General features: G+C 51.9%; 7 protein-coding genes across 7 annotated transcripts; 2 read left to right on the plus strand and 5 right to left on the minus strand.

Moving 5' to 3' along the window:
- Window positions 1-690: 690 nt before the first annotated feature.
- Window positions 691-1551, plus strand: J4E78_004626 (uncharacterized protein; the record flags this gene model as incomplete). The annotated part of the gene is made up of 1 exon (XM_049365254.1): window positions 691-1551. One exon carries the CDS (start codon window positions 691-693, stop codon window positions 1549-1551), a length of 861 nt encoding a protein of 286 aa, XP_049223055.1.
- A 1164-nt stretch (window positions 1552-2715) lies between these two features.
- J4E78_004627 (uncharacterized protein) lies at window positions 2716-4448 on the minus strand (the record flags this gene model as incomplete). The annotated part of the gene is made up of 2 exons (XM_049365255.1): window positions 2716-4011; window positions 4146-4448. The coding sequence occupies 2 exons, from the start codon at window positions 4446-4448 to the stop codon at window positions 2716-2718; spliced, it is 1599 nt and encodes a 532-aa protein (XP_049223056.1).
- Window positions 4449-5368: 920 nt separating this feature from the next.
- Window positions 5369-6294, minus strand: J4E78_004628 (uncharacterized protein; the record flags this gene model as incomplete). Its single annotated transcript, XM_049365256.1, has 2 exons — window positions 5369-5895; window positions 5955-6294. 2 exons carry the CDS (start codon window positions 6292-6294, stop codon window positions 5369-5371), a joined length of 867 nt encoding a protein of 288 aa, XP_049223057.1.
- Window positions 6295-6837: 543 nt separating this feature from the next.
- Window positions 6838-8215, minus strand: J4E78_004629 (uncharacterized protein; the record flags this gene model as incomplete). Its single annotated transcript, XM_049365257.1, has 2 exons — window positions 6838-8126; window positions 8176-8215. The coding sequence occupies 2 exons, from the start codon at window positions 8213-8215 to the stop codon at window positions 6838-6840; spliced, it is 1329 nt and encodes a 442-aa protein (XP_049223058.1).
- A 664-nt stretch (window positions 8216-8879) lies between these two features.
- Window positions 8880-10830, minus strand: J4E78_004630 (uncharacterized protein; the record flags this gene model as incomplete). The annotated part of the gene is made up of 3 exons (XM_049365258.1): window positions 8880-9585; window positions 9633-9710; window positions 10226-10830. The coding sequence occupies 3 exons, from the start codon at window positions 10828-10830 to the stop codon at window positions 8880-8882; spliced, it is 1389 nt and encodes a 462-aa protein (XP_049223059.1).
- A 1823-nt stretch (window positions 10831-12653) lies between these two features.
- J4E78_004631 (uncharacterized protein) lies at window positions 12654-13415 on the plus strand (the record flags this gene model as incomplete). Its single annotated transcript, XM_049365259.1, has 1 exon — window positions 12654-13415. One exon carries the CDS (start codon window positions 12654-12656, stop codon window positions 13413-13415), a length of 762 nt encoding a protein of 253 aa, XP_049223060.1.
- A 157-nt stretch (window positions 13416-13572) lies between these two features.
- Window positions 13573-15096, minus strand: J4E78_004632 (uncharacterized protein; the record flags this gene model as incomplete). The annotated part of the gene is made up of 4 exons (XM_049365260.1): window positions 13573-14023; window positions 14077-14752; window positions 14807-14942; window positions 14992-15096. The coding sequence occupies 4 exons, from the start codon at window positions 15094-15096 to the stop codon at window positions 13573-13575; spliced, it is 1368 nt and encodes a 455-aa protein (XP_049223061.1).
- Window positions 15097-16736: the final 1640 nt, after the last annotated feature.

Genomic DNA, 16736 nt, shown 5'->3' on the forward strand with positions numbered 1-16736 from the left:
GGTTCTATTCTGTCCGAAAAAGTAAAACGATGTTTCAAGACATTCTCGAAACACTGGTAGTGCGTTTTGGTGCCTCACTGCAGTCACACTCTGCTGGCCAAGTCAGATGGAGAACGTTACCATTATGCCTTCGGCAGCGCTCATTCGAAGTATACTCTGCACGAGAAAAGCGATAAGTCTGATAGGTGAGCGTTGGTGCCAGAAATGTGTAATCGATGTGTTGACATGGAGCAAGATCGATCGCGAATTGTATGATGAGCGTTTAGCGCGTTGTTGTTCCGATACGGTTCCCCGCCCGTCGCTGCCCATTCCACCTCACCGCAACACTCTTTTTTCATCATAGATCATGAATTCTTGGGAAGAAACTCTAGTCTGGACATCCACAGGCTCTGGAGAGCACTGCACACCATATGTGTCTCACATAGTAGCATGGCTGTATGCAGGGGCAGCGGTAGGACGTCTTCAACCACGCTTCGGACTCCGACCCCTAAGCACGGCAAGTCAGTCGCATGCCGCCAAAACTGCTTTATCTGGGTGTCAGCCTTGTTGGAGCATGACCTGCTCGCCCCCACGTTAGATTCTGATCAGTTCACGGTACTAATCTCTAACCATTACCCTCCAAGGCTCCGGCTCGGCCGTTTATCGATTGATCGCGAACACGTCAAGTAAAAAGAACAGATAACAGCAAACATGCCCTCAACATACTCACAGCCAGTTTCCAAAATACCGCCAACGAAGCCCGACACGAGATCTCTCCCTCGAATCCTCTGCCTGCACGGCGGCGGTGTCAACGCCGCCATATTCAAAGCGCAGTCGCGATCTCTCATCCGCCACCTTCAACACTCCTTCCGCCTCGTATGGGCCGACGGCCCTTTTTTCTGCGATCCGCACTCAGACATCATCGGCGTGTACAGCGACTACGCGCCTTTCCGACGCTGGCTGCGATGGCTTCCCGAACACCCTGAGATCGATGCGGACACATGTATTGAAGAGATCGGATACGCGATGCGCACAGCAATGGAAGATGACGATCGGGAAGGCGGCACAGGCGAGTGGGTAGGCTTAATGGGCTTCAGCCAAGGGGCGAAGCTATCCGCAAGCCTACTTCTCGAACAACAAGCGAGGGAAACGCAGGCGCGCAAAGAAGGCACGAAGATCGCTACTGGTATCACGGGGATCTCAGGCATAAGGTGGAGGTTCGGAATACTACTGGCTGGCCGGGCGCCTCTGAGCAATCTGAACCCTGAGCTTATGAAGAGCGAGGCTCTTGTGAGTGCGGGTGACATATCGGAAGGGTTTCAATTCTGCAGAGAGGTGGACGAGGAGGCTACACTGCATAAACCCACACTGCACGTCCACGGCATGGCGGATCCAGGACTACACCTTCATCGGAAATTACTACACGAGTATTGTGAAGACTGTACGGTGACGTTGGTGGAATGGGAAGGTGCACATCGGATACCGCTCAAGAGCATGGACGTTGATCGCGTAGTTGACGCGATATATGATATTGCTGAGATGACGGGGGTGAAAGTCTTGAGAACTGTTTGAGATGATGAGATGGCAGCTGAAATGAATGATTTTGATGAGGATGAGTCACGCTGCCAGCAACGTTCCGGTCAAAGAGACCTTCAAGTGATGGTTCTCTTCACGCCGTTCGATGAGACTGTTAGAATTATGTGCGTGTGAGGAAAACGCCGTCTTGGCTTCACGCTGTTCCATCACGAACCGGAGATTTCCAACTGTTCAATGAAACACTCTGATACTTGCAGGTATACAGGTTTTGCATTTTCATCAATAACGGTTCAGTCCAACTCCTTAATCATGGATAACAACACAACTGAGGCGGCTACTGTCATGGCGGACTCGTCCAACACTGCGCCGACACAATCACAGCCTTTATGCGCGATGTGCAGCTGTGCCACTACCATCTTTTGCGAAGCCCGTCAGTGCATTCGGTACTGTTCCAAGTTCTGTCAGGAACATGACTGGCCCGTTCATGAGCTACTGTATGGGACCTTCCACTGAGTTCAAGAACGAGAATAGGCCAGGACCCAACTACTATCGAGCGATCTATTTTCCTGTCGACGAAAGCAAACCTCGGTTAGTCTAGCTTAATATGAAGCTTGCGGATGTCCTAGTAGACGGGAAACACTACTGTGCCCTGAGTACAAGTCAGTCGGATCTTGCTAGCTTGCAGGATGCTCGGCCTTTGGAGTTCATACAATGTCGAGAGCGAAACGCTGTACTAAAGCGATTACACAAGCGCATTTACCATCTGGGTGGCCTCGGACCCAAGAACGGTATTCTCGTACACGTTGGCAAGCATAACAAGAGCCTCTGCGGACCGCTACACGTTGCGCACGTGCATGCGTTGAAACCATACTGCGTGGAACTGGAACTAGGCCATCGCTGGGGTGGTATGCTTCCAAACTGTAACGACATAAATCCACTGCGTAATATAGTATCTGAGGTAGATCTACTGATGCAAGCAAAAGCAGACTATATGTTGGAGAAGGCGAACAAGCAAGACTTTCTGGTAGCGGAGGACGAATACATGCGAGATTTTGGAAGGGAGAAGTACGGCGATGTAGCTTCGCCGTGCGATGTTTGAGCCTCTGTCTGGTCATTCATTGACTACTCGTGTAATGTATTCAACGTATAGCATTTCAAGAAAAGTATCAAGAAGAAAATTGATAAACAATTATAGTCACGTCACGCCGTATTCTTCTCCTGTTTTGCCCTTTTCTCTTGTTCCTCGCTCTTGAGCCTCCTCTTCTCCGCCAGCTCTTGTCTCCATTTCATTCCGTTCTTCATGACCCAGAACACAACAATTAATAATACCGCCATGATCAGCGCTATGAATGTAAATGCCCACCCCGGGTTCATAGCATGACACATGGGAATAATCGCCGCAGTACCGCCAGCACTCATGAGACACCTGGCAAAGTTGACGGCAGCAGTCGCAGCTGCAGGCTTATCGCGGTGCAAATCAATGAGCAAGCCGTTGGTGATGTTGAAAGCACCAGTGACACCAAAGCCCATGATGAACAGAGCGACTTCAGGACCCGCAATGTGTGTTCTGAATTTGAGAGTCCATCCGAAGATGATGAGTCCAAACATGCCAATGATGTGGCACGGAATTAAGATCTGCAGGCGAACACGCTCGATGGGGAAGTTGCTGAGATCTTGTTGTTTGCCCTTGGAGATGGTCATACCAACAGCTTTGGCATAGCGGCGGAAGTTCCAGTCGACAACTCGACCCATGGTGAGCGAGGCGATAAGGGAAGCTACACCGTTGGAGATGTAGCAAAGGCCGACATGCAATTCGTTGAGGCCATATGCGGCATAGAATAGTTCTGGGATGGCGGAGACAGTGACCATCATACCGGTGAAGAAAAGGCCATTGTAGAGCAAAAGAATCCCAGACTCCTTCTCGGCTAAAATTCGGAACGTCGCAAGCGGGTTCGGCCAGGCGACCTTTTTCTTCTCGGGCTTAGGGGTGACCTCGTCAGGTGACAGCTTTGCAAGCTTGCGAGCTTGTATGCAACTGATGACTGAGCGATTGACACCCTGAGGAGATATAGAGCCATTGCCAACGACTTTCCGGCAGGTCTCAGGGAACAAGAACACGAACAACACAAGCAGCACGCCGGAAAAGATGGCGAGGAACCAGAATATGGATCGCCAGCCCAGGTACTGCGCCAGCAGACCGCCTATCGTCGGACCGAAAGCAGGACCCATCAATACACCGGCTTGTGCGTAACCCATGTAGGTGCCTCGCTCAGCCGACGTGGAGATATCCGCGACAACCGCCATTGTCAACGCAATAGCAGCCGTGCCACCAACGGCTTGTACCATGCGCAGGATGAGAAGGGCGATGTAGTTTGTTTGGAGTGCGAGGCCGATGTTGCCGATGCTATAGATGATGAAGCATATGATGAAGGTCAACCTTCGCCCGCTGTTGTCCGATAGAGTCCCAAGGAAAGCGGGAGCAATAGCTTGTGCGATCTATAATAGTCAGTTGTGGTCAAGATCATCGACTGAGTATACAGCGTCAGCGGTAGCTGGGTTGTGGGAGGCCTTCGGGGTAACAAAAGCGTTCCCTGTCTCGTTGAATATGAAGAAGAAATTCTTAGACATACCATGTACGTTGTAATTGAGATATTGACCTGCGTAGGTGTAATATCCAGGACGTCGGAGAGCACATTAAGCGCCGGAAGGAACATGGACGCGCCAAACGGGGATATCAGAGCTGAGATAGACACCAAGAAGATAATCCATGTCTTCGTGCCTTTACTGAAGACAGAGTAGGGAGGCTCAGAGGCCTGTCGTTCCAGGTCGTCTTGCAGTCCATCTTTCTCGATATCCACCTCTTGGCTCCTTCTCTCTTTGTCACTAGCAACATCGAGGTTATCGTCGCTTGCTGTATCTCTGGGGGTGGCCATGGCGATGCTGTTATGACCTTAGCATGAGGGGCGGTGTGAGTTTGAGTAGTATGTTAACGCTAGCAGATGCCTCAACAAGCTGCCAGTGCAGAGTGGCGTGGGAATTGTTTCGAGGTCTAGGGAAGGCGAGGCTGGAAGAGTTATCGACCCAGGTCATGGGGATGTGCCCACCCTTAATCCGTCTGGTCGCCTGTCGAACATGACGCTAGCGCCGGGACGTGGAGAGCATGCCGTGCCCCGTTGAATCTCGCTCCGCAACATTCTTAATTCCAGGGTTTGGATGCGTGTGAACGAAGTGCTGTATGCACGCCGGGGAGCAGCCGGCCGATGTTGACCGACCATTGTGCATGCAGGGTGTGAGTATCGAATGGCACCCGATGTAGACAGCTGGGGTATGAAGGCGTTGCTGCTGTATCTCTGTCCCTACGGTACGCCTCTGTGGAGCGATGACGCACTTGCAGACGCCTTCAAAGAGGCAGGTGGATTGGTGGCCGGGTCGCATCCGGGTATAAGATATCGGAACCTCTTATCCGCGCGCCATCGGGCGTTTTAATGCCGAAGGCCATCACCCACCCGATGTTTAGCCTGCTCTAGCAGGATCGACTTCGATCGAGGTTGAGACAAGCTTTTGCAACGAGGCCCTGTGTGGTCGTAAATTACTTCATTCGACTGGTGCGTTTTGCCCTCTGAGACGTTGCAAACGGTCCTACTCAGCGCTTCAAAGCCGAAGCGGCGTACGTCACTACAACGACGCAAAGAACGCTCCCAACAATAAATAAACATCTATAACGGCATTCAGTGAATACCACGTGCTCCTAGTCCCATGCTTCATAAAGTTTCCAGTTCAACTAACGCCGATAACATGCTCTTTCTCGTAAGGTCGTGGGGGACTCGCTTGGAACCTAGCCCGATGATGGTTCCTACGTGTATATGTCGTCGTCACCGTGGAAGAATCTCAAAACTGCCTGGGCAACGAGAAGGCCATCATGCGTCCAATCTGCTCTCTCAGCGGCTTCGTTCGCATTCTCTTTGCTGACACTTCCACTCTCGACCCTCATCTCCAGCTGTCTCTTAACAAGGGCTTCATCAAACTCCATATGGCCCTGTGTAGTGAACAGCCTCTTGTGGATATACACGCCCTGCACACCTGTATGCTCGCTGGTACCCCAGACATGTACCGTGGTGTCCTTAGGTATCAAATCAGTTGTCTCAGTAGACGGAGGGTTGACGACGTGGTCGAGATGCATTTGGTGAAGATGGATCTTGGACTCCGTCTCGGGCAGATTGAAGAGGTTGCGGCCAAGTTCAGACAATTGGATGGGTTGATGGGAAAGTTCCCATTCACCGTCCTTCTGGGGTTTGACGGTTGCGCCGAGAGTCCTGCAAAGGATTTGATGTCCGAAACAAATTCCTGTGAAGCGGATATCGGGGCGATGTTGCCACACGTCTGTTCTGTGTTTAGCTACTGCGTTTTCCCTCAACTCAAGACTAATCTGGGACACATACCTTTGATGAACTGCATGAGCTTGAGGATCCAAGGGTCGTTACCGTGCGCGTCCCAGCAGCTACCCGTGATAAGAATGGCATGGACATCGTCGCCAATCTCCTCCAACTTTGGTATGGCGCCACCTTCCGGTTCGACCACATATTGCATGGCAGTCTCGATACCTAGACTGGGCTTGTGCGCGTCTCCGGCTTTCTTGAGAAGCTGGCCCAAAACCACTCCAAAGGATCCTGTCTCTTTTTGCGTATCGGGATGTGTCTCATCAGTCTCAAGCACCAGCATGCGGACTTTATCCGGATGATTGGACAGCAGTGTCCGGTTTTGTGCAATCGGTGGTACCATCTTTGCTGTTGTCGTGTGAAATTGGCGTGGTGTGGAGACAAGAAAGTTGTGTGAATTGCCAGGTCTGCAGGCCGTAGGTCTATGTACACAGGGTCCAGCAGCTCTTTTCGGCGAAAGTGACGTCTGTCGTAGAAAGTTTTGCCCAGAGGTGACGACGCGTGCAGGTTTGTACATAATCAGAGCAAGTCCGAGGAGTCAAATGCGAATACCCAGCGCCGCCGCGCCGTCCAGAGCAGTCTCATGTAGTATTCTTCGGCCTCCATCTTGGCGCTGTCGTGTTTGAGGGTTCGATGACGACTTTGCTCTGACGTCGGGTAGCGGTGGACAGAGTCTTTGGCCTAAAGTTGAAAGTTTAACGTAATAGCGAGGTCTTGGAAGCTCTGGTGGATTCCGATGTCCCGGCGAATTCGGAACATGACAGACGCTACCACGCTAGACATGCAGGTACTGAAGATTCATGTGGCTGCGTGGCTGAGTGCACTGGTTTGATTCGTTCCAAGGTTTATTCATTTACCCACTAATCTCATGCTGTGGCTGCTGCATCTACTCCACGCCCTTTCCCTTCATCTTGAGGTCTTCGGGGTCATGCGGGGCTTCGGCTTTCTTCCCTGCCGATTCCTTACCAGTCAACACTTCGGTGAATACCTTTCGCAGCGCTTCGATCGCTTCCTCGCCAATCTGGTAATGCACAACAAATCGACCACCGCGCACCCTTACGCCGTACTTCTCCGCTAGCTCGATAAAGTTGTTGATGTCAACATGATGCGCGTCCAGATCTAGCCAAACCATGTTGGTGTCTACGGGGTATTGCAGCTTGCCTCCAAGATCTGTCCAAATGCTCGCAATCTTCTTCGCGTTCTCGTGAGATTGAGTGAGCTTGCCGCCGAGGAAGGTCTCCTCAATGGCAACGCGCATCGGAGCCGCAACAACACCAGCTTGTCGCAAACCTCCACCAATGGACTTGCGGATCCAGCGGCTCCGCTTGATGAACTCCTTCGTACCGACGAGGATGCTACCAATCGGCGCGCCGAGGCCCTTGCTTATGCACAGGCTTATGCTATCGAACTCGGCGCAGTAGTCTTTGAGAGAACCGGCACCTGCAGCTACAGCTTCCCACAGACGCGCACCGTCCAAGTGCATTATGATGTCGTGCTCGCGCGCCCAAGCTGATATGCGCTTGACCTCGGACAGAGGCATAATCGCGCCATTGAGCGTGTTTTCGAGCGATATGAGGCGTGTAGGGCAGGCATGGACGTCATCGGAGATGACAGCGTACTTTTGGATATCCTCCAATGTGAGGTAAGTCCCGTTCTTCGCATCCAGCGGTTGCACCATGGCCTGGCTCAGTGTCGCTACACCGCCCGCCTCGTAGTTGATGATATGGCCACGTCGATCGACGATGACGGCGTGTGGAGGGGTGGTAAGGTGTGCTCGGAATGCGACCTGGTTGCCCATGGTGCCAGAGAGCACCAGGAGTGCCTCCTCCTTCCCGCTGAGATCGGCAACGAATCGCTCGAGCGACAGTGTGGTCGGGTCTTCCATGGTGACGTCGTCGAGCAGGGTGCACTCCTGGATGGCTTTCAGCATCGACATGGTCGGTGTGGTGTGCACATCGGAGCGGAAGTCAAAGGCCGCTGGGTTGTGCTCGCCGCCCCAGGCATTGCCATTGTGGCTTGTGCCATTGGTTGTGCTTTTGCTGCTCTTAGCAGTGTACTGGGAGAGCTCCGACATAGCTGAGTATGGCCGTGACGGGTGTAGCTGGCGCAGGGGGTGCAACGCGGGGTGGACGAGGGGTGCGGTGAAGGCTCGATCAGCCGCTTTCAGGGTGTTTGCTGGCTGGAGGTGAGGTCAATCGCACAGTCTGTGGACGGGACCACGTACTGCAGAGGCGAGTGAGGGGATATAAACGCGGTGGCGGCATTGCGGCGGCATGTTGAGAGGAAGGGCGCAAGGCGTGAAGCAAGCCGAAGATAGGCGATTACGGCGGGCGAGGCTGCTGCCAACGCGGAAACCCCACCACTCCGATTCGCCCAACCTTACCTCTACAACCATCGCAACAGGAAGGCGACTAACCCGAGTACCACAGTAACTCCTGCATTACGAACCATTCCCGACGGAAACCATCACCGCCCAAGCTGCGGCGTCGGTGGGAGAGGGTTCGACAGTACGTGTGACCTGGCGCACGCCTTGTGAACATATTCTGGCTATGTATTTCATTCACGAGTAGCCATACTTTTGTATGATAACCGTGCTGCAGCTTGCATTCAAACCTGAAGTCAAAATGCCCTGAGACTTCCGCTTCCGCTTCCTCCCTGAAGGCAGGCGCAGGACTGAGCGGCTCCGCAGAACAATCTTGCCACGAGTTGTGGAAGTAGTAACCATGAACAGAACAACAACGACGACCGAACATTCGGTATCTAGGATCCAGCCTTTGACGTCAAGACACCTCTGTAGGAAAAGGTTCTGATTTGGCTCTAGCGAAGGATTATTGCGACATCTCCGTGATTGTAACAAGAGCCTTGGTCTAAAGGCGACACGAATTCCCGTCATCCCTGGCGTCGTGAATTTGAGCCACTCTACCCCACTCAACTACTCCCATCAACCGCCTTCACCAGATCTCCAAACATCGCACTAAAGGTGTGATAATAGTCGTCCGCACTATCCGTCAAGAATACCCAATCCGCCGTGTTCTCAACTTGCTGCACCATGAACCCCAGCACCTCTTCAGTCAGACTAGGCAAAGAATGCAGTATGACAGCCAGCTTCGAACGCCGAATCTTGTGTGCTTGCAATGGCACCATGACGTCTCTATCCAGCCACTTATCGAACGTCTCTTCGAATACGACGGTGAGATCCGTGAGGTTGAGGTAGGACTCTTGGAGCACCGTAGGCGAGGTGAGGATGGACGTGGGTATCAGACCGGGGTTGTGAGCTATGAAGCGATCGCTGAATGCTGTGTTGTTTTTGATCGCTTGATTTGCTGTCTTCAAGTATTCGTAATCGTCTTCATCGAAAGTACTTGGCGTCTCGTCCAAGAAGATTCCATCAACGCGCATCTTGGAAATGTTTGTCACTTTGGGCCAACGCGCGTAGGTGTCGATTTCTGCCAATAAGCTTTCGATAGGCTTGTCTGCGTAGTCCGTTGCAACATATCCTAATGTGCGAATGTTTGGGTAGGCTCGGAGTTTTGGGACTTCGTCTAGGTACACTTGATCGGGGAGTGATCCCATGCAAGGGCCGGAGCAGGGGTTGATGATGACGTTAAAGTCCACATTCTTGTGCGCTTTTGCTCTAGGGTTTTGTTAGTATGTAACGACGCTCGAGATGGATGTGCCTACGCTGTGTACAGCGGTTCCCAGGCGCCCGCGCTTGGGTACACGTAAAGCGGCAGAAGTATGGACATATCGAAGCGGTATCTTGAGCGACGGCAATGGGGGATCAGAACACTGAAATTGCAAGGCCTTCCGGAATTGAGACGGTCTTCTAGAAGCCAGGCTGCGTTGCGTCATGACCGCATTAGCCCGGCACGTGTTGTACCTGACAGCGGGTGGTGGCACCATCCGCGTCTCCGGCCACGATCTCCAAATAACATGCCAGATTGCATATAAAGCAGTCTTCGCGACGTGTGCCATCCAGAGGTTTGAGGTACTGCGTTCGGTCCAATGGCAGTCGGTTACGGCAGATACGCTGGCTGAATTGGACATCCATATTGCTGACCAGGATCGCCAAATAACCGGGCATATGAGAACCATAAGGGTGAGGAGATTCGCAGCGAGCCAACCAGCTGTGGAAAGAGTCCCTATTTCAGGATATACGGACAATGTATGAAATCAAGCCTCGACGCAAGCCCGCACGAATGTTGATCTCGACAAGAACTCCACAAGGAAGTTGCAGCTCTTGCGATGTATCTGGGGAATTGGACTCTTCATACCGTCTAGAAATCTCCATATCTGAGATTGCAGTGTGCCATTCGATCTCGCGCAGGGTATAATCGGAGCTCAACAGCTTGGTCCACAATCGTCCGGTTACAACATGGTATGCGAAAAATATCGAGAATGGAAGTGTGAAGCCGGGTTTGTGGCAAGTCATCCAGACCATGCCATAAAAGGTGTCGTAGGGGGGTGAATCGTTTCCACCAGGCGCAATCTCGATGGAGAGTTCTTGGCGATCTTGATCCCATAGTCCCCGAGGTCGGGCGCTTGAAATCGAGTATTCTGATTGATCGAACTCAAAATGGAAGCAGTACATTGCACAGCTCATGAGCTTCCTTGGGATTCGTGGCGGATCTTCGAAATAGAGTGTCTCGAGCTTCAGCTTTGACATCTTTGAATGTTCGAATATGTTTGGTGCAACTCTAGCGTAGAAATCGGCTTCGAGTCTTCGGACAAACAAACCAATCGATCTCCCATATTGTTCTGCATCTAGTAGAAGCAAGCGAATAGGGTCGCTGCCCTTATGTCCTGGCACACGCCAGTTGCGAAGTTGCTCCGGACTGACGATTTCCAGAGATAATGGCGCATCAATCTTGAGACCCATATTCGACATAGCAAACGTGCTGCGGCCTCGACCAACGCTCTGCGATTGTTCGAACACATCTGGCGACTTTGCAAGTAATCCGCAATAGCTAGAAGTCAACCCCCAGGTCGCTCTCCAGGCAAAGATCGAGTCGTCAGGAGTAGTTCTGATGATTTCTTCTTGCAATCGACTGAACGCATTTTCACCCTCGCCATACAACATCGGAATTTGAACTCCGAATAAGCCCATCAAACTATACGCGCGGTCTTCGATTCGAGTCGTCTTGCGAGTAGCCGCCCATGACATCTTTTGAGCGACAGACGACCGGCTCAGATCCCCGGTCCTCAATACGTATTCTGAGACCCCGGTAGCTCTTTCCAACCCATTATACATTCTCCAGGCTTCGATGCAAGTGAAGATTCCATCGTAGAATGCGAGGTTTCTTGGTGCGATAAGCTCCTGTAAGGTCCAACCTCTGGTGATCCATTTGCAGGGTTGCAATATCGTGGCAAGGTCAATCATCTCCCCCCAACTTTTATAATGCGTGATGTCAACACCCTCCAGGTGTACAGCACAGAAGCTTGAATGCTGGTACCATCGGTACATGGAATTGATTGCCTCCTGCAGCTCCGCGCTGCTGCTCTTATCAATACAACAAGTATCTATCCAGAAATAGTCCATTCCCTTCTCCCTTGCGATGTTAGCCGTTTCCTGAATTTTGCTGTAACCAGTGCGACTCTCGATCGCCCTACTGTCCAATAGAATGTCCAATCCAACCGACATCTTTATCGCGGCTACGAAGATTATGTCTTCCTCTAGTTCGGCTGGCAAAGCGTTGTATTGTTGCAGGAAGCGCATTTCCTGGTAGCTGACCTCTTCGTCTCCCCAAGTGTGGGAAAGTATTACGTATCGCGGAATTTGATCATCGTGGAAGACTTCGAACTCAAGAGTTCTAGCGTGTAGGAGGCGCATGATCCCTTCAACTCAAAGACCAATCATGCCTTGGAGGAGAGGAACGTCGGTTTCTGTCCACCAACACCTCGTAGGTTGCGGTTGCTGAGAGCTGTCGGACGTGTGGAGGACCTGTGCGGGGCCACAGATTGGATCGCGCAAGCTGCTGCGTATTGTAATACAGCAGCAGGCTGTTGACGGATGCCGCAGATATCACTGTGGGCAGGAAATTTTCAGTTCGTTCCAAGGGAAGTATCTGTATCCGCTCGTTATCTCCTTCGACATGAGTAGGGGCAAGGCAGAAATGGTACAGCTGCGTTAACCGCCCGAGGTGCAGATGACAGTGGCTGTGTGCATCGGCTCAACCCCCCGCCCACTGCAACTGCCCTTATATTCTGCCCGCAATGCCAGCCTTCCCGGTACCATACACTGTAAGGCGATTCTGACAACCTTGGGATTCAACTTTGCCGAATACACCCAAAGGGCGATGGCAGACCCGGTGGCGGAAGCATGACGAAGAGGACCTCGGGGCGATACAATGAGTCTCGATCGCCGCGAGAGACGTGTCTTTGACGATTGTGGTTGCGGGTTGCAAACATGTAACCACAGTTAGGGAAACAAAGATTCACTGTCTACTGCTAACGGAAGCGTCTTTAGAGAGTATTGCCACCACTTTGATGAACAAAAGGATCCATGGATGCGACTCCTTTGTAATAGATCCTGCGCCAAGGAACTAACCCCACTTGGGCCGAGCCTCAGGGATGGACGCGCAGCGATCCATGGATGCCAAACATCGTCTTTCCCAATAAACACTGCGTACCCGATACATAGTCGTGGGCCGCCGCCTCCGTGAGAACCTATCTTCTAATCAACTCAATCTTCTTACGATCAATATGGGCGACTCAGAAGCCCTGGAGCCATACCGCCTTACCGGTCCTAAGAGAGACATATTGGACCAATGCTTCACAAACGCCCCCGCACCAAATGAGATGTTACAGACACATCAAAGACGACCCATGCCGTCCAAGCTGCGTGGCAAACTTGATGAGATGTTAATTCCATCAGAAGAAATGAAAGAAGCCACATACCGGAGCATCAGTCGCGCGTGGGAGGAGTACGCAGCCGGCGGCGAGAACCCTAGCGCTTTCATGCGATCACCGACTGGAGCGCCTTACAAGATAGTCTCCATCGAAGGCAAAGGCCGCGGTGTCGTTGCAACCCGCGAAATCAAAGCTGGCGAGATCGTCTTGCAGGAGTCGCCTGTCCTGGTGATGCCATACGGCGAGTTCATGCCTCCACTCTTACTCCTCTTGCCCAAGGGAGCCTTGGAGGCTATCTTGCTCTTGCACAACGCTCAACCTGATGAGACACCGTTCACAAAGACGATGGATATTGCTCATCATCGTCTTCTTGATGCAGTCGTGGGTTGCGTAAACTCTAATGCATTCGAAGGTGAGGCTTCATTTGGCCAAATTGGAATGGTTCTTTTGACTGGGTCCATGTTCAATCACGAAAGCCACTCAAACGTCAGGAGGCATTGGGATCAACAGCTGGAGCAGATGGTGTTCAAGACCGTTCGAGATGTCAAGGAGGGCGAGGAGTTCACGGTCTATTACTCCGGCTCTGCAGAGAATCTGAGGAAGTACGGCATCTGATACAAACAGCGACCGGTACAACACCGAGGAGACCGCATCTGCTTACATGGTCGCAAAATACCAATGTTGACATGTACCATACATCACGTTCTGGGTCTTTAAGAGCCGCACTGCCGAGCGTTGAGAAAGGAATTAGGGTATCTTTAATAAGTGGTATCTAGAAACTCGAAATGCTGGTGCTGCTACTCGTATTTTTCGGCTTATGTGGTCCAAACTGGTCCATCTCCATTTGCACAAGTGATTGCTCATCATGATCGGCATGCCGTATTTCGAAAGTCTTGGTGTATGTGATAGCGTTTGGGTCTCGCGCGCCGTTCGAGACTGCCGATCGTCCTGGACCACTGGCCAGCGCACTGCCGCCCTTCTTCATGCCATGACTTTGGCTACCGTATGCGTAGTAAGGTCGTTCGGTGGCTTTGGTTGTGCCGAGGATCTTGGGGAATAAGTGTACGAGTATCACGCGTAGCGCAGGCAGGCAAGCGCAGATAATGCCGACATTGATCTCGATGTTAGACCAATTGATAACATCCGCTTGATCCCATGTTGGATTGGATGAGGCCGCGAAGTTGACGAGAGAGGATAGACGAAGGATTGAAATGATGGTCACACTGAGGTTTGAGTCAGTAATTATCGTCGGTAGACCGTTGGAAGCAAAACTTACAATGTACCGACGCAGAACATAACAGCGACGCTAAGCTTCTTGCGCCAGGAGAGCTGCAGGTGGAACACCTCATACAAGGGCAAAGCGAGCATCCAGATGTCCAAGACAATGCTGATGATGGCATTTGTCCACGCTAACCCATTGATGTCGATACATTGGCCGGATCCTTCTCCATCCCATTTGGTCCAGTAAAAAGAGATCGGTCGGCATTGAAAGATAGCCACCAACGTGAAGGCAAGACCGTTGAGGCAGTTGAAGGCGATGGTTGCCCATAGTAGTCGCCTGATGCTGGGTTTCGGGAATATTCGCAGGAAGAAGAATAATAGCGTAAGCTTCAGAAGCGCAACCTGAATGAAATAGAGGACTTCCAGAGCGTAAAGATATCTGACGAAGTCGGTGATTTGTTGGAAGCTGACGGTCCATACGTCTCGTCCTAGACCGTTTGGAACAATAGCCCTATCGATGATGACCACAGATGGAACACCAGCTATTAGTGCGGCCAAGACACTGTAGTCGTCGTAGCCAAGTTCACCGACGGAGAAAACGGCTTTGTATATGATCCTGGAGAGCGCACAAACGGCGGTGACGATCGAAAGAATCAAGTTGGATACACGAATTGAATCGCCGGAGTAACGGATCGGAGCGTGACAACTTGTTGTAGTAACATTTTTGGTTGCTAAGAATCGTAATCAGCAACAGTAAGCATGCTGACATAGCCTGGAGCACTCACTCAAACTCTGTCTCAGTGTGCATGACTTCATGACACATGCCTCTACCTCGCCTTGCAGTTTGGCATCTGCACATACAGAGGCCTGGTCTGTATGCTGTACTGGCGATTGGGCAACTGCAGTGGCAAGACACACTTGCTGGAAAACAGTCAATAAATGCTGGGGATATTACTCCGTTTGAACGTACCGCGCATTGAGGAAGTTGCTCAATCACTGCCAGTAGAGCCGATTCCTGAGCGACTACCAGCTGTACCCATGCCAGCAATGGGAAGAGCAAATGAAGGGGCCTCATCCTTCTTCGTACTCGCACACGACCTTCGTGTACGATCGAACGGCCAGGAAGTGTGAGGCGGAATGGAAAAGACTGCGATGGACCGGTTCAGACCCTTACTATAAACTCCGTGGGAGGTCGGAGAACATCAAGAGCTGTCAAGAGTGCCAGACCCGGTCGCTTAGTTTCCGGGGCCTGCTCTATATGAGACCATAAGGGAAGGGAATAACTGCAGGTACATTTAACCATTGGGCCTGGGGGACGGCAAGTGCAGATTGAGGTACACAGTGGGGCTGGACCACCTCTAGTGCTGCTCTTCGAGGGTCATGCATCTTCCGTACCAGAGGTGTATGTCTCGCCGTAGAGATGATCCCTGCCATATGCACGGAATGACTTGCACTAGATTCCATGATTATTGAATACAACCAATGGGTCGGCTGAAACCCAGGGCGAATGGAGGTGTTGCCCCAGACCAGTCGAAGTGGGCCCTTGCTGACGCTTCGCAGGGCAGACGCTACCGACGACGGAGGTTATACTTTTCAGGAACAGTGGTTTGTCGACGCTAAGTGGACTTCGCCTAATATGCAGGTCGCTCATGAGGTCCAGGAAAGGAGACACGTCCTTCGTATGCACCCTGGCTACCAGCAACCTTATCTATCTGCCTGGTTAGCACAGAACATACGAAACTCATGTGAGAATTCCCCGATCATTGCCATTCAATTGCATACCCTGCCATAGCGTGTTTACTTCCGCGTGTGTTGAAGCCTTCGAGAGCCCGGAAGGTTGACCAAAGATGGTGGTTCGTTCCGCAACGCCACAGACGAGCGATTTTGCGCACAGGTAAACAGCTTGGCGTACGTACGCCACTAACACGCGTGCATGCCGTTTGCTCCACCTCGCGTCCGCTCAACCGCCGCCGAGCTTCGACCGCTACCGCTGCACTCTTCGCGGCTCAGAAAAATCACATGGGGGCCCATTTGCTTTTCGAAGATCATGTTCACTGACTCTCACAACGTCGACGATCGACTTGTGGAGACCGATGCGGTATTCGCGATACGCGAGGCAGGAATGCAGCCTTTCCATGTGTTTCACGACATTCGTCTTACTACTCATCATCAGAGCTGCATACAAACGTGCCGCTTTTGTTCACATGTCATTTGGACGCTGGTCTGAGTGTCACTGACGGGAGAGACTGCGGAGTGCAGGAATCTGATGGCCTGGAAACGGCCATTTCTTCGGCTAACGTTCCAAACCACTGTGTCGCAGCAAGGTGTGGCACGCATTCTTTAGCATACCCAAGGTCTGTGGTAGCCTCGAGGACCCAGCCGTTTTGTTGAGCATCAGCAACTTCCTGGTACGGTTCCAATCTCGCCGTCTCTGAGCTAAGAAGCGAGGCCCTCAATCATGTCGAGCATCCGGAAAAATCGAAATGATCTAGGAGCTATACCCCCGAAATCTTTCAGCCGCGTCCGAAGCATCATGTCTTTCGCGGTCATTGATTGGTGTGAGAAATTTTGTGCACCAGCGTTACTCAACAGCATTGCCACGGGAAAAGTTCTCGAAGTCGTCGACGTTCCATGACATGGCTGCAAAACGTATCCCGGCTGATACCTCAGCCCTACAAGGTATACCTGATGCACGCTCGAAACAGACCCATGCGA

The sequence above is a fragment of the Alternaria triticimaculans genome, assembly GCF_023758025.1.
Source record: "Alternaria triticimaculans strain BMP 0046 chromosome Unknown scaffold_5, whole genome shotgun sequence".
Lineage (NCBI taxonomy): Eukaryota > Fungi > Ascomycota > Dothideomycetes > Pleosporales > Pleosporaceae > Alternaria > Alternaria triticimaculans.